The 14,539-nt window shown below is 41.2% G+C and overlaps 2 protein-coding genes across 2 annotated transcripts in view; one reads left to right on the forward strand and one right to left on the reverse strand.

Moving 5' to 3' along the window:
* CYSTM1 (cysteine rich transmembrane module containing 1) overlaps positions 1-3,146 on the forward strand; it is a 102,284-nt gene extending 99,138 nt beyond the window's left edge. The window contains exon 3 of the mRNA XM_027856559.1: positions 2,644-3,146. Within this exon, the coding sequence (XP_027712360.1) occupies positions 2,644-2,750 (107 nt within the window). The 3' untranslated portion in view covers positions 2,751-3,146. The remainder of the gene's footprint in view (positions 1-2,643) is intronic.
* A 2,115-nt stretch (positions 3,147-5,261) lies between these two features.
* PFDN1 (prefoldin subunit 1) overlaps positions 5,262-14,539 on the reverse strand; it is a 59,596-nt gene continuing 50,318 nt past the window's right edge. The window contains exon 4 of the mRNA XM_027856558.1: positions 5,262-5,667. Coding sequence (XP_027712359.1) covers positions 5,584-5,667 — 84 coding nt within the window. The 3' untranslated portion in view covers positions 5,262-5,583. The remainder of the gene's footprint in view (positions 5,668-14,539) is intronic.

The following is a 14,539-nucleotide window of genomic DNA, read 5'->3' on the forward strand; positions in this document are numbered from 1 at the left end:
AAGGAACCTCAGCATATTCCCTCTGCTGCCCCAAATTCCTTAGCTTAGAAGTCAGGAGCAAACTCCAGGAGGAACTTGAAGGTATGAGTTTTCTTCTTCTCAGTTACCGCAGGACTTATCATCAGTGCCTGGGAGATGCCTGTATGACAGCCAGTGAAAGTGCCCTTCATAGACCCATGGTTTGGCAGAATAAATTACATGTCTGTTTGGTCTGAAGAGAGTGGTAACATTAGGGTTCTCAAGCAGAAACTCACTTCCTTGTCCTGGGTTTCCATTTTAACCCATACCATTCCTTTCCCTGTCTTTGCAGGTAGTGACTTAGGGTCTCTGTAGATAGAACAGTGGGGGCAAATTGGGTATAAATTGGGCATAAGAGTAAGAGCAATTTAAAAAATATACCCTGCCTTCCACATGCTCTCCTGAAGCCCAGGGCACTTCCAGGGCATCAGCATCAACCAAAATTTCCCTTATGTCCCTTCCCTTATGTCCCATCATGCTCTGTTTTAATTATAATTGACTGCCGAGAAGCTAAAACATAATTGGAATTTGGTTGCCACGGAATTTGACTGGACAATGATGAGACGACTCTTGGCCCACAGACCTGGTCTTTCTCTTTCATGTTCCCTGCCACCAGTAGTTTAGCTCTTAATTGTGGTCTGGCTCACTATCTATTCACCATCTGTCCTTAGTTTTCATGGGAGGTGTCTGGCTACCTTTAAGCTAAAAATTGTAATAAAGGTTTGGGTATCTTGAGGTTTGTAAAATATCTGACTAAGATTTCTGTAGGTACAAGGCAGATTAAATTTTCAGCCTTCCCACTTGCCTCTGGTAGATGGATGTGGCATTCAACGTTTTAAGCCTGCCTTCCTCTCTAGCCACTGGCTGAACTGCTTCCACCTTTGTAATACTCCATTTCAAAATATATTACATATATAGATCATATAAGTCCACAAAACACAGATTATCAGACTGGACCAAACTGAGGGAGACCAGAGAGGAGAAAAATAGATGGTAGCAAACAGGCCTTAGTCTCCCTTTAAGTAGTCTGCATTTACTACTCTGATTTTTGTTACAGTAGTTCCCTGATAAAGCCGCTCACAGTTGAATGACTGTGACTGAAGTTGAAGAGGGAGAGGAAAGAGGGCAGATCTGCTTTCCTTGAGGACAAACAGTATGTCAAATGGTAGTGGTTGGGATAGAAGTGGTAGCTTTCAGGCTAGCCTCATATAGAGCAAGTGGAATGATCCTTTTGAGGCTACCAATGACAGCCCTAGTGTGAAGGGTGGAGTCATCCAACACAGAGGAATCAGGGCTATGGGGTGAGACCATGTATGGCGATCATTACATGGTGACCAACCTCAAGCCAGCCTCTGGCTAGAATCATAGGTAAAGGGTTGCCTTATGAATCAGGCAGTCTATTTCTGGGAATGAAGGGGGAGGGAGAGGCTCTGCTTGAAGTTCAGGCAAGCAGTCGTACACAAGAAGGGAGCAGTCAAGTTGTTTAGTGTTTGTAGAAAGGAGGGCATGTTAAACTGTCCATACGTGAGTAGTTGAAAGGCTCATTTGTCCATATTTTATTCTCATAAATTGTCTGTGCAAGATGAGGCTGAGGTGTTGATGGCTCAGTCCAGGAGGATGAAATAGATTGTTGGAATTCAGCTTTAGCATGGCCACGTTATGTGGACACATGTTATTGGGAGGTGATTCATTTCACTGCACCAGAAGTAAGGAAACTTGTATTCTGAAAAAATGCTCCAAAGCCCCTCCTTGCATTCTCCTTCTATGCAGGATTCAGCTTTCAGAGGAGTGATTCTCCAATCTTTACTTCTGTTCTGAACCCCTGGCCATATAGCAGCACGTCTCAAACTTTTTGGTCTCAGAATCCCTTTACAATCACTCTTAAAAATTACTAAGGACACCCCCCCCCAAAAGCTGTTTTTCGTATGGATTAAGTGTATCATTATTTACCTTATTAAAAATTAAAATATCTTAGTTTCATCGCCTGTGTGTTTCCCCCAACCCCACCTTCTGAAAGTATCTTAAGGCGCCCCCACACTTTGAAAAATGCTGCCTTAGCAGAGCAGGGTCCCAACCCACAGTTTAAGAAATGCTGAAGGGGTCTCAAGTGGAAAAAGTTTAAGAAGCCCTGCCTTACAGCACTGTCAGCAAAGAGGGCCAGAAGATTGTAAGAGGTTCAATAATAAAATAACTTTTTCCAGTTGCTGTTCCTTTCAGTGTAACCCAGAACTCTTTTAACAGGGAAAAAAAAAAAGATAAAAATGGAACAGAGACAAAAGAGGAAAGACAAGAGTTGCTGGATTAATTTACTAGTGTGAATGAGGATCAGCTTAATTAATGCTTGTTCAGAGTTAAAAATCATCCTTTTCTAGTTATAATAATCGAATTGCAATTTGTTATTTGTCTCTCCCTTTGAAGGGTGCAAGAGTACCCAACTTAATGACAGGGCATTAGCCATTTTGTGTGTATGTGGAAACTCACATTCATTAACAATCACCAATTTAGAAAGTGGTAAGCAGGCAAGGCCAGGGCTTTGTTGTTTCTGCTACATCCTCCAAGACATATTCATTAAAACTTAGATTGCATTTTTTTCTTATCCTTTCTGTCTCTTCTCTTCTCCCTCAGTGTATGTGGTGGAAGACCAAAGACGGGATGACACAGGCCAAGCTACCTGCCTCACAGCTTGCTGGACTGCTCTCTGCTGCTGTTGCCTTTGGGACATGTTAACTTGAACAGCCTTGACCTCCTTCCCAGAAGGCTTTGTATCCTCAATCGATGGAGTTCTGAGTCCTGATCTCTTTCTACTGCTATAATGAATGACAAGTTCTGCAACGATATCTCAACTGCAGCATAATGGAATCCTAGATTAGTAGTGATTTTTTGCTGTTCAATTTAATTTAGTGACATGATCTTTCTAATGTTCATTTTCTAATTTTTTGTCGTACTTTAACAAATGTGCTAAATGATTTTTTGGCCAAAGGCTTGAATATGAAATTTATATCTATCATTTTAAATTGTACTGTTCATGGCAGTGGCAAAATATGCAACAATACAAGCCACTGAATGATTTCTTTCCTAACTCTTAATGTTTCAATACTTCCTTGTCAATAAATTTTTCAAAAGTCCCAGTGTTTGTATAGATGCAATTCTAGATAAGATCAGAAATCAGAGCCTTGGTGTATCTTTTCATTAGTACGAGTTTCTCTGTGTTTATAAGCAGTGTTTGTGGATAATATTGTAGGCACACACTGAGGCCAAGTAGTGTATGTGCTTAGACTCCAAAACCACTTCTGTCCATGTTTCATCATTTAAAAACTAGGACAAAACTTTAAAAAATTTTCATCAGTAGCCTGCTTCCAGCCTAATGACTGAGTTTGTGGCTGCCATCTAGAAGCTAGGACAGATACCTCACCTTTCTATGTTGGTTATGTCACTGGCACCAAACTGGGTGGTAGGCTAGGATGAAGCCAAGGAAAGTATTCCTGCAACCACATCAGTGCCTAAGACCAGCAGCGGAGCTCCTCAGGCAAGTTAATTGATCCGTTCTCATCCCCCTGCCCCTGCAGGTCCAGCTAGTATGCTTTCTGCTCAGCCACCTCATAGCACCAGGCATATTATATGTCAGAGTGCAAAGAGCACTAGTCTAGGGAAGTCAGGAAAAACCTAGATTCTAGTCCTCACCCTATCGCTAACCATACTGGGTGACCAGGCAAATCACATAACATCTATTTCCTCATCTGTAAAAAAGGTATCTGTCTACCTACCTAACAGAGTCAAATGAAGTAGGGAATATAAACTGCTTTGCAGATTGCTACTCAAATATTGTGTTAGAAAAACAATAGAGACTGTTCCAGCCACAATCACTGTGTTTATTCCTTTCTTTCTTTACCTCTGACACTAACCTCTGTTTCTCTCTCAAGCCTGCTCAGAGCCCCTGCTGCCCTGATAAACTGTATTTTCTTTCTTGAACCCCTGGAGTTTACTGTCTCACACGCTGCTTCAGAGGCGACACTGGCCCTTACTGTACCTTAAGTAACTGAGTATGTGGCTAAGTGGTGTTTGCTTTTCATTCTCACAGTGGAAGCCTCCAGAGAGAAAACAAGGTCCCTGCTCTAACACTATCTTACAAAACATCTGTCCTCCAAGTGGTAATTTGATCCCTAAGTAATATTACCGAGTTATAATATATATCCCAGCTCTGGCCACCAAGTGGCACCAAACCACCACTCATGAGGCAAAGCAGCAAGGAACCAACTCAGACTAGTGAGTCAATCTGAAATTTCTCCTGTCTTCCCTGCTGCAGATGCTTTATTTGATCATACCTGGAGGCAGCCCCTCTGGTAGAAATGTTACCAGCAAATCCCTACAGAGGTAGGGTAGGGAATACAGAGAAGACGACCTGCAAAGATGACCTTTTCTTTATTCAGAAGAGGGAGGGAAAAATCACACCTTCACTGCCTCCAACAAATTCCAAATACTTAGGATTGCCCAACGTTGACAAGGACATTACAATGTCAAGAGGTTCACTGTGTAAAGGAGATAACTATGAACCCCAGCCTTTCCTGGGACAGAACCAATAGCCTCCCTATTCTTATTTTATTGGAGTCCTAGCCTCAGGTCTTGCTGTCTAGAACACCAAGTCTGGACAGCAAAATCCTTTCCTATTTGATGCTGGTAGGCTCCAGCTCCAGCACAGGCCCCCCACTGGAAAATCTATCACAACCTTATTTTCATCCCCTATAGCCACAAAAGTTCAAAATCTGAAGAATGAAGTCACTTCCCTGCTTATTAACCTGGATAAGTGGACCCCTAACTCTCTTCCCTTTCAAGTGCCATATTTAGAAGCAGGGTAGGGCAGTTTCTCAGGAGCTAAGAGGCTTACTCAAGGTAACCAAAAAGAAATAATGGGATTATAGGTAGAGGTAAAGGAGGATCACGGGAGGATACAAAGATCTCACTCTCTTGGGAGGATCAAAACAATGTTAAAGCTGAAGGAAACTTCAGCGTCAACTTTCTCATTTTACAGATGTGGAAACTGAGGCCTAGAAAAAATAAGGACGAGAAGAGGGCATGAGAGAAGGAAACCTTGGGACAAAAGCTGAGGAAGCAATAACATTCAATAGAAGAAATTAGGACAGCAAGAAATCTTGATTATTGAAGAATTATAGATTATGGAAGAATGTCTTTCCCTCCCATCCCCTGAGTAGCAAACCCCTTTAGTCATAGGAAAAGCAGCCTTGGAAGAAGGGGATGAATACCTTTTATTTGTTTAACAAAACTGGTAACATTGGAGTCATTGGGCAGGGGCTACCTCCTTTGCCCAGGGCTCTCCTCCTCCTCTCACCCTCAGCAGGTCATAATCAAGCCCCAGGCCAAGGATATGCAGTTGGCTCAGCCAGAGGTGCAGGAGGCCACCACAGTGAAGGCAGCAGCCTAACAATGGTCCAAATAAAAGCAAGACTTTCCAAAACGTCCTCCAGGTTAAAGCACACCAGAGTCTGCTGCTCTGCCCTACCAACAGGAACAGAGGAAGGGGGTCGAATAAAGGTTTTCTTATGGTACATTTTACTGTGCCCTTCTGGCCATCAGCATTTCCCGAATGTTGTCCTCTGCATCCTTCACACTGCGCTCGAGGTATGATTTTCTCTGCTGTAAAGTGGGGGAAAAAAATACCATTAGAATCAGGGTGTTGGCAACCCTTGATGGACAGTGAGGTCACATTTGTCCCTCAGGCCTCCAAGGATGTCCAGCTACTTACCTGCCTCCAGTAAAGCACTGGGAGCTTTGGTGGGGCCAGCTGCCTCCATTCCCCAAAACCTTCTTTTCTCAATGCCCAACATGCCATGCCTGAAGGCACTGACTCAGGTGGGCCTGAATAATAATAGGAACTGCTTTTCTCAAAAGCCAGTTTGCCCATCATGTAGAAGACGACTTGGAAGAAGTTTAAGAAGTCAGAATAATTTTAAGTGCCTAACCAAAAATACAGCAGAAGAAGGCTGGGAAGAAGCCTGATTGACCAGCAATGAGGGGTTACTTGGCACAGGGAATATAATGTGCAGATTCGGAGACTGGCAGCACAACTCTTCCCCCAGAAGGAAGTTAACACTAAAAACAAGTGTCTCGAAACACCGAGGCTGCAGCAGACAGACAAAGGCCAGGAAATTCCAGGACAAAGCTCCTGCCCCACAGCAGACTGTCTCCTCTCAAGGTTTTCCATGGCCTGGGCCAAGTGCCTGATGAATGCAATAGCATCAGCAGCACTAAAAGCCGTGCTGGGCAAGACCAGCTGGTCTCAGAACACCAGAGTTATATCACACCTCACTACCCAAACTTATCGTTTAAAGCTGAAATCTACTATTTTAATTAAATTACCACAAGCCAGAAATCTAGAGCAAAGACCAACGGACAATTGTGAGTTTAAAGGAACCTTCAGAAATTTACTTCTCTTTGGGTCCTCTGGCTAGAGAGCACTTTCTCCCAGTTTTTCCTTCAGAAGCCACATAAAAGAGAGATAACTAAGAAGGTCTGCTACCTATGGACATTCCAGATGTCTCCATCCCCTTCTCTGACCCACAGATCCTAGATAACAGCAGAAAGAAAAACTACTTAACTCTCATCACTTCCCAGGGTTCAAACTTTTTTTAGAATCCAGTCCCAACTATGCCACCATCCTCGAGATTCAGATCTCTGGAGATATTTAAAAAAGAGTCCTCTCACCAACCCTGTGATGAACAGGGAAATCCATACTGCTACTGAGAAAGCAGAGAGGCACAAGAAACCTCCTCCCCCAACCATTCCCTCTTTAGAATATTTTCCCACTGTCTTTGTCTAAAGTCTGTTGTGACTTGATTAGAACACCTTACCAGGCCTAAAGATCAAAAAGACAATGCCCTGTAGTGAAATCTTGCTTCATTCTTATTAAAGGCCTTTCTAGTTTGTAACAGAAGAGGCCTTGATCAGCCCTGGATGGAATCCTCCCTGAAATTGATTAAGGTAATGGCTAAACTATAAAAGCAGTACCCCTTTCCCCACCCTAGACTGGGCTGAATAGTTTTGGGGAAATGATTCTTCATGGTATACTTAAGGTTACAATTGTACTTACTATATGATGAATCAAAAACTCCGCCCTTGTTAAATCCTCACTATATAATTTTGTCTTTGTTCTTGAACCTACAAACTCTCAGTGAAATGGCTTGGGTCAGAGATTTTTCATAAGCAAGACAGAACTTGTCCCTTTGTATTTCTCTATAAATATGCTCAGGATTTAATTAATAAATATGTCTCTAAGAGACTCACTGGCCAAGATGCAAAAGTACTGAGTTTTGGGTTTTTGTTGTTGTTTTTATTTTTTTCACAGAAGGTGAGAACTAGCTCAGGGACACGGATAGAACCAATAGTGTAGAGCCAAGGTTTCCTGTAACTCTGGTAGACAATAAATATTTATTAGTGCCTATCATGTGCCAGGCATTATGCTATGAGTAGATCATGATGTCTCCAAGGAGGGGAGGATACATAAACCTCTCTCCACAACACCCACTAAATTAATGGTACACTCTATAACCAAATTCCTGGGAATTCAGGAATGCAAAATAAAATCTGTCAGTTACTTAACTATTTGGCATGAAGCACAGGCACTAATTGGGGCAAAGGGAAATAACTCCTAAAAAAAATTTACCTTGTCAGGAATACTTTACCTTCTTTCCCTTAATCAAGTTCTTTCCCTACTTCACTTCTCTCCATGTCCACCTCATATCTTTCTATCCTACCACTCATTAACCAAGCATTTAGGCATTTACCCATAGGGTTGAGTATTGTAATGGCTATATGTACTCATGTAAATTCTGTACCTTTTGTCCTGTGTTCCAGTGTCTTGTCTATCAAATTCCTTTATCTTTAATGCATCTCCTTTTTGTGTACCCCAACAAGACCTTGAACAAAGGGCTTAATAAATATTGTACAGTGATCGTGAAGATCATGTAGGGACTGAAAATGTATTACTGTCACTAAGGATTTTCATTTAATTACATGACTAAACATGATACAGACATATCAGTGCCATTTCACAGTGGGAATTTAAACTTCCTCTGTTAGCTAAGGAAAGATAAACAACCCTTAGACTCTGCTTTTGATGAGTAAAAAAAGGAGCTTAATACCAATAGCTCCTGACACATCACTAAAGAATGCATTGCAGAGAATGGGAGTCGCAGCTCAGAGACATTGCCATGTGCCATCTGGGCATCGTGTGGATCTCAGTAGTACAGGGGTCAGTGAGTCAGAGACCAGCACAGCTAAGTAATCAGGAGACTGCTGGACCACCACATGCTGCACTCATGCCCAACAGTTTTCTACACTACATTTCAATAGTCTTTTCATATCAAATCGTCACCTCTTCCTAGAAATGGAGGGAATCAACACCCCACTGCACATCTTAATTACGCTTCTTGTAATAGCCCACGTAAGTAGACCCCAAAAGTCTGTATAATGGAAATCAGAAGTCCCAAGAATAAAAACAGTAGAGTTTATTGAATTGTTAGTATAGTTATAAGGGTTTTTCTTTTAACATGGGGGAAAGAGGCTGGAAGGGGATAGAATCGGAGAGAAGGTAGGTTTTCATTAACTGAAAAAAAAATTATTCTTAAAAATAGATTTTACTTAAAAGTCACCAAAGGGGATGGGGGAAAAAAAACAACAACAAGGGATCAATGGTTGCAGTCGTCTCTCCCCTTGCTCTTCATATATTATTCCTAAAATCATCTCCTAAGCTAAAAAAGATAGCTATTGAGATGTCTCTTTAAAAAAGCAAATAGGTATGTAATGGTCATAGGGATATATTTGTTGCCTGCTCCTGCAATGAGTCCTTTAATGTACCCAACCCACACAGACTGGGACAGCAGATTAGACAAGCCATATCTGGCTAACCAGGCATTACTCAGTCCCACATATGGCAATATGAAGAAGATTCCAGCAAATCTCCTAACTCAAACTTTTTTTTTCTGGGAATGAATATAGTTAGAAATGGCCTCCCCTAACTTCAGAAGTTATAATGCTTGTATCCATAGTATGTTCCTTCTGTCACATTATTACTGGGAACTCCCAAATAAGGACTAACACAGCTGTACCCTCTGGCCCTTTATCTGACCTGTACTTATGAGAAGAAAAAGCACTAAACACAGCTGAATACACATGAGAACAACTGGGCTATGTAATTCTACCATCTGAGTCAGAGGTTCTATTTAGAGATTAGTTTGTAACTGGCTTAAGCAGAAATATCAGAGGTAGTCCTCCAATTAATGTCTCAGCACTTTACTAAACAGGAATAAATATGTCTTTCAGGTATCATCTGCTAAATGGATGCAAATATCATATTTCTTAGAGTAATTTCCACCACTAATTTGCTCTTAAAATTCTGTACAATTAAGACATCAAAATTCTGCTCTGCACAACTTTCCTTATGGTCATTAACTAAATCACAAATTGGTTTCAAGGTTCAAGTACATAACTGAGTATGTACACATTCCCCGATCTTATTACTTTGAAATTAAATATAACCAGTGCCCCTTTACCCTAACGGTATTCTTTATACTGATGTTACAAACAGTGCTTTCAGGGAAAAGAACAAACAACTCCTTAATCCACTTCTCCATCGGATTTTTCACAATTCCATCTGGCAAAGTCTACTAATTTTACTCTATTTTAAAGCTCTAGGTTTTAAATGCATGCTCCACGTTCATTTAATTATCAGGAAAAGTGCCCCACTGATTTCCTGATGGCTAAATGCATGTGTGTATTGAAGAAATAAATGGACCTCCGTGACACTGCCCTTCAACATTCGTCTCTTCCCAGAAATGGTTTTCAGTGTTTCAGATACCCCGCAGTGCACACTTCTGAGCACGCTGCTGTTGTTCAGTTGTTTCAGCTGTGTCCAACTCTTTGTGACCCCATTTAGGGTTTTCTTGGCAAAGATAGTGGAGTGGTTTGCCATTTTCTTCTTCTGCTCATTTTACAGATGAGGAAACTGAGGGAAAGAGTTCAGTGACTTACCCAGCTAGTAAGTGTCTGAGGTCAGATTTGAATTTAGGAAGATGAGTTTTCCTGTCTCCGGGCCCAGTACGCTATCCATTGCACCACCTAGCTGCCATAGCACGAATTTAATATTTACCAAAAATGAATACTTCAAAAATTGTAAAACTATTGGCAAATCAACCTTTCTCGAATGGGGAAGAGGGGGACCCTGCAAGTTATTAGCATTTCATCATAAAGAAATATAAACTCCAAGTGGACTCCCAAAACACCATTCCAATTTCCCTTGGGTGTCTGTCTAAGGAACATTGGAAGAATGATTCTACCTAAAGTCAGCTGCAAAGGCTACAAAAAACAAGAGAAGAAAGGAGTACCATACAAACCACAGAAAACACTCTATATCAAGATTATCCTTTAAAGTGTTGGAAATCATTTGCTCTCTTTATTTAGTACATGGCTGATGACATACTAAGCACAATTCCCACAATTCTCACTCTTCTTCAGCAAGTTTTCTGATTGGCACCAAACGACCAGAAACCACAAACCTCTGGGTACACTGACGTCCTCACAGTGCCTTATGTCCTGACATGAAATACTGAGATTTCCTGTGGGGGCTCAATGTGATCAAGGGGAAATGGACATTCTTGAAGTCATTGCTCATCAGCCTGTGGTTCCTTTTTCTAAGAGTCATTATGCAGAGGGTTGGTGTTTCATTCTTACAATTGGAATCTTCTCATGAAGGAAGAGGCTGAAGTCTCTAGAACTTTTCTACTATGACACAATTTCTCAAATAGAATCCTGATGTAACTTATCTTGTGATATCGTCTCAGTGGACTTCTTTTTAGCTCTTTCTCTTTCTAAACTTAATACTTCTCCCATTTTATTCCTTAAAGGCTAATCAGGGGAGACGTGAGTCACAGTGGGGTGGAATAGGGGGTGTACATCTTAAAACCCTCTTTTTTCTGTTCCATGTTTCTATCTTTCACCTGAGCGATCTCTAGAAAAAGCCAGATCCCCTTTACTCCGAGCAAAAATTAACCTTTGGTTTTCTCCTGGCTGTCTTTATACTTTTCCATTCTGTGGAATGGCACAAGCAGTTAATTCATTAAAAGACGGTATCTGCAGTCTACACAAATGAGTCAGTTTAATCACTTTAGCAACAGACCAAGACTTGCCTAAAGGTTCAGGATGCGAGCCAGTGCATGCGCACGCACGCACACTCACACACACACACACACACACACACAACACACACACAAAAGAGTAGGGGATTGTTTTTCAGTGAGGAGATACATGTGGTAAAAAAACAAATGGGGAAATGAGAATGTCTAAAAAGATAGGAAATAGGAACAGTCATGGGCAGGTCAGAACAGTGCAAAGCTCTGACAGTGAGGACAAATATAACCATTTAGTGCCCAAAAGGGCAGAATCTGGCAAGGCGGTCAGAATGAAACTAGGAAAGGAATGAGATCTTAATTCATTTCAGATCCAAATGGCACAATGAGTATACACCAAAAGACATACCCATCCCTAATAAGCTTCTTGAGATTATGGTTAACCTAGAGAACTCATCATCTACAACAAACTTGTCAAATACAAGCTGAAAAGAGGGTGGGAGATAACTATATAAGTACCAAAGGAAAAGTTAATGTAGCTGATCCACTGGAGAGGGTTAAAAAGTGTTTAACCAGAAAGGAGCCACTGTGCCACCCTATCCCTACCCCCCCAAAAAAAAGAAAGAAAAACCCTGTCTCTGCAGTAAGAAGTCCTGAGTTCAAATCCCAACCTCTAATACTACACATGTGCCCTCGGGAAAAGCAACGAACCTTCCTCAGTTCCTTCATTTGTGAAATAACAGGGCTGTGCTAGCTGGCCTCTGAGGCCTCTCCCAGCTCTAGTTCTTATTCCATGATGAACAGTGGCAAAGTGTAACTTTGTCATAACAGACTGAACGAGTCACTTTACTTCTGCCCTTTCACAGTTAGAATTATCGGAGACAGCAGAACATCAAACTGAATGACATGACCGCTCAATGGCCAGCATTACTGACAGAGCGACTGCTAAGCCACTACTCAGTCTTTGCAACTACTGAAGGAGGAGAAAGCTGGGAAAGTACACTTTAAAAATCCCCATTTCCCCATGAAGGACTGCCTCTCTGGTGCCACATGCATCGCATCTAGGTCAGTAGCATCTCCCAGCTGCCTTCCTGATAGTGATTTTTCAAAATCCAAGGTAAAGCTCTAAAGTCATATTAAAGGACACACAAGTGCTAAAGTTCCACAAATACATCAGAGGACATATAATTAACAATTCACACTTAAATAATATATGAAGGTTTACAAGGCATTTTCCACCCAACGCACCTGTGAAGTAGGTAGTTATGAAGCCTGAACTATAGAAGATCCTGTAAGAAGCTACAGAATGTGTCTCTATTGATCCTGAATACCTAAAGGGAAGACTGTGTCCCCATCTTCCCCTCCTACTTTTCCAGTCTTCTCCTTCCCCCGCCTCCTCCCCTCCCCAATCATGTACTCTGCAACCCGGTAACACTGGTCTCCTGGCTTTTCCTTGCACAAGACACTCTATCTCCCACCCCTGGGTATTTTCTCTGGCTGTCCTGCATGCCTGGAATACTCTTCCTCATCTCTGCCTCCTGGCTTCCACGTTCTATAGGAAGCCTCTCCTGATCTCCCATAATGCTATCGCCTTTCCCCTATTGATAATTTCCAATCTATCATGAATATATTTTCTGCATACATAATTGTGTGGGTTTTTTTTTAATGTTGTCTCCTTTAGGCTGTGAGCTGGCTGTCTTCTGCCTTTTCTCTAGCACTTAGCAAAGTACTTGGCACATAGTAAGTACTTTAACAAATGCCTGTTAGGTGCCATACACTGAGTCATTGAAAACACTGAATGCATCCAGAGAAGAACAAATAGGATGGTAAAGGATCTGGAAATCATGACATATGACATAATGAAAAACCTGTCTTCAAATATAAAATATTTGGAGGGGATTTGATAGGAGGATTTGAAAGTAAGGGAATAGAACTAAGTAGAAATTCTGACATTTTGCATACTGTAGCAAGAAAGAAGGGAAGGAGTGAGAAAACAAGTATTTATATAGCACCTACTACGTTCCAGACACTGAAGCACTTTACAAACATTACAAATATTATCTCATCTGATCCTCACAATAACCCTGAGAGGTAGGTGTTATTATTATCCCCATTTAACAGATGAGAAAACTGAGGCAGACAGCAGATCAGTGACTTGCCCAAGGACACACAGCTAAAAAGTACATAAGGCCAAATGCAAAGTGGGATCTTCCTGACTCCGGGTCTTGAACTCTATCCACTGAACCATGAAAGAAACAATGACTCCAGAAATGTGTTACTAGATAGAAACAATTTAAAAAACAAAAATGGTAACCAAAATGCTTTTTTCACAACAAGCCCCCTGAGGTAGGTATTACAAGTATTATTGTTCCAATTTTCAGATGGCTGTCATAGGGAAGGAAGGATAAAGTGGTCCAGTGTTACTTCAGTGGGCAGAAATAGGCCCAATGGATATAAAAATAATCTCTCCTCAATTGTAGTGTTTTAGGCAAATTTCAGCTCAATATCATGCAAAATCTGTCTAATAGTTAAGAGCTAGCCAACCATCGAACAGGTTATCCTGAAAAATATCACAGCAACCATTACAAAGTGTTCGAGCAAAGGCTGGAATGACTACTGGTCAGGGATGCTGAAAAGGAGATTACTGCACTGGGTTATATATAGCTGAACTAGAAACCTTCCAGAAAAAAAAAAAAAGATCAAGATCACTAATAATGAGGGAAATATATACTGGAAAGAGCACTGGCTCTAGAGTCAGAAGACTTGGATTCAAATACTGCCTCTGACACTAGCTATATGACCTTGAGCAACTCACTCAACCTTTCTGGGGTCCAGTTATTTCTACATCTAAGATGCAATGATTTTTCAAAGCTAGCCATCTATTCCTCAAAGGAGGATAAGGTGTGAATGGTTTGCAATCCGAATCATTGAAAGGAGTACCATTTTGAATGAAATAAATGAATGATAAAACACCTGTTAAGCACTTACTTCGTGCCAAACTGTATGTAATGATATAGAAATAAATACAAACGGGGTACAGTTCCTGCCCTCAAGGAGCTGACATTCTAACAGGGGAAGATAGCAGCATATATGGAAGAGGGAATTGTGCTCTACCAAGTCAAAAATATGTTACAATAAAGACAGCAAACAATTCCCAAAGTTCCTGGAGGGTAATTTTGATATAAAAGCATCCTCTGGAATTTGTATTATAATTCATGTTCCTCTTATCTCTGCAGCCTTTCCAACTTACATTAGGAGACTTCTCAAATATTCCAAAAGAGAGCCAGGAACTCTCTGAGTAGCACTGTAGGCAAACAGGGCAAACATTTTAAAGACCTCTTCCAATTCCTTGTAGGAACTGACCTTTGCACAGGTTCAAACTTGGC

Source organism: Vombatus ursinus, unplaced genomic scaffold (genome assembly GCF_900497805.2).
Source record: "Vombatus ursinus unplaced genomic scaffold, bare-nosed wombat genome assembly UNPS02011572.1, whole genome shotgun sequence".
Classification (NCBI taxonomy): Eukaryota; Metazoa; Chordata; class Mammalia; order Diprotodontia; family Vombatidae; genus Vombatus; species Vombatus ursinus.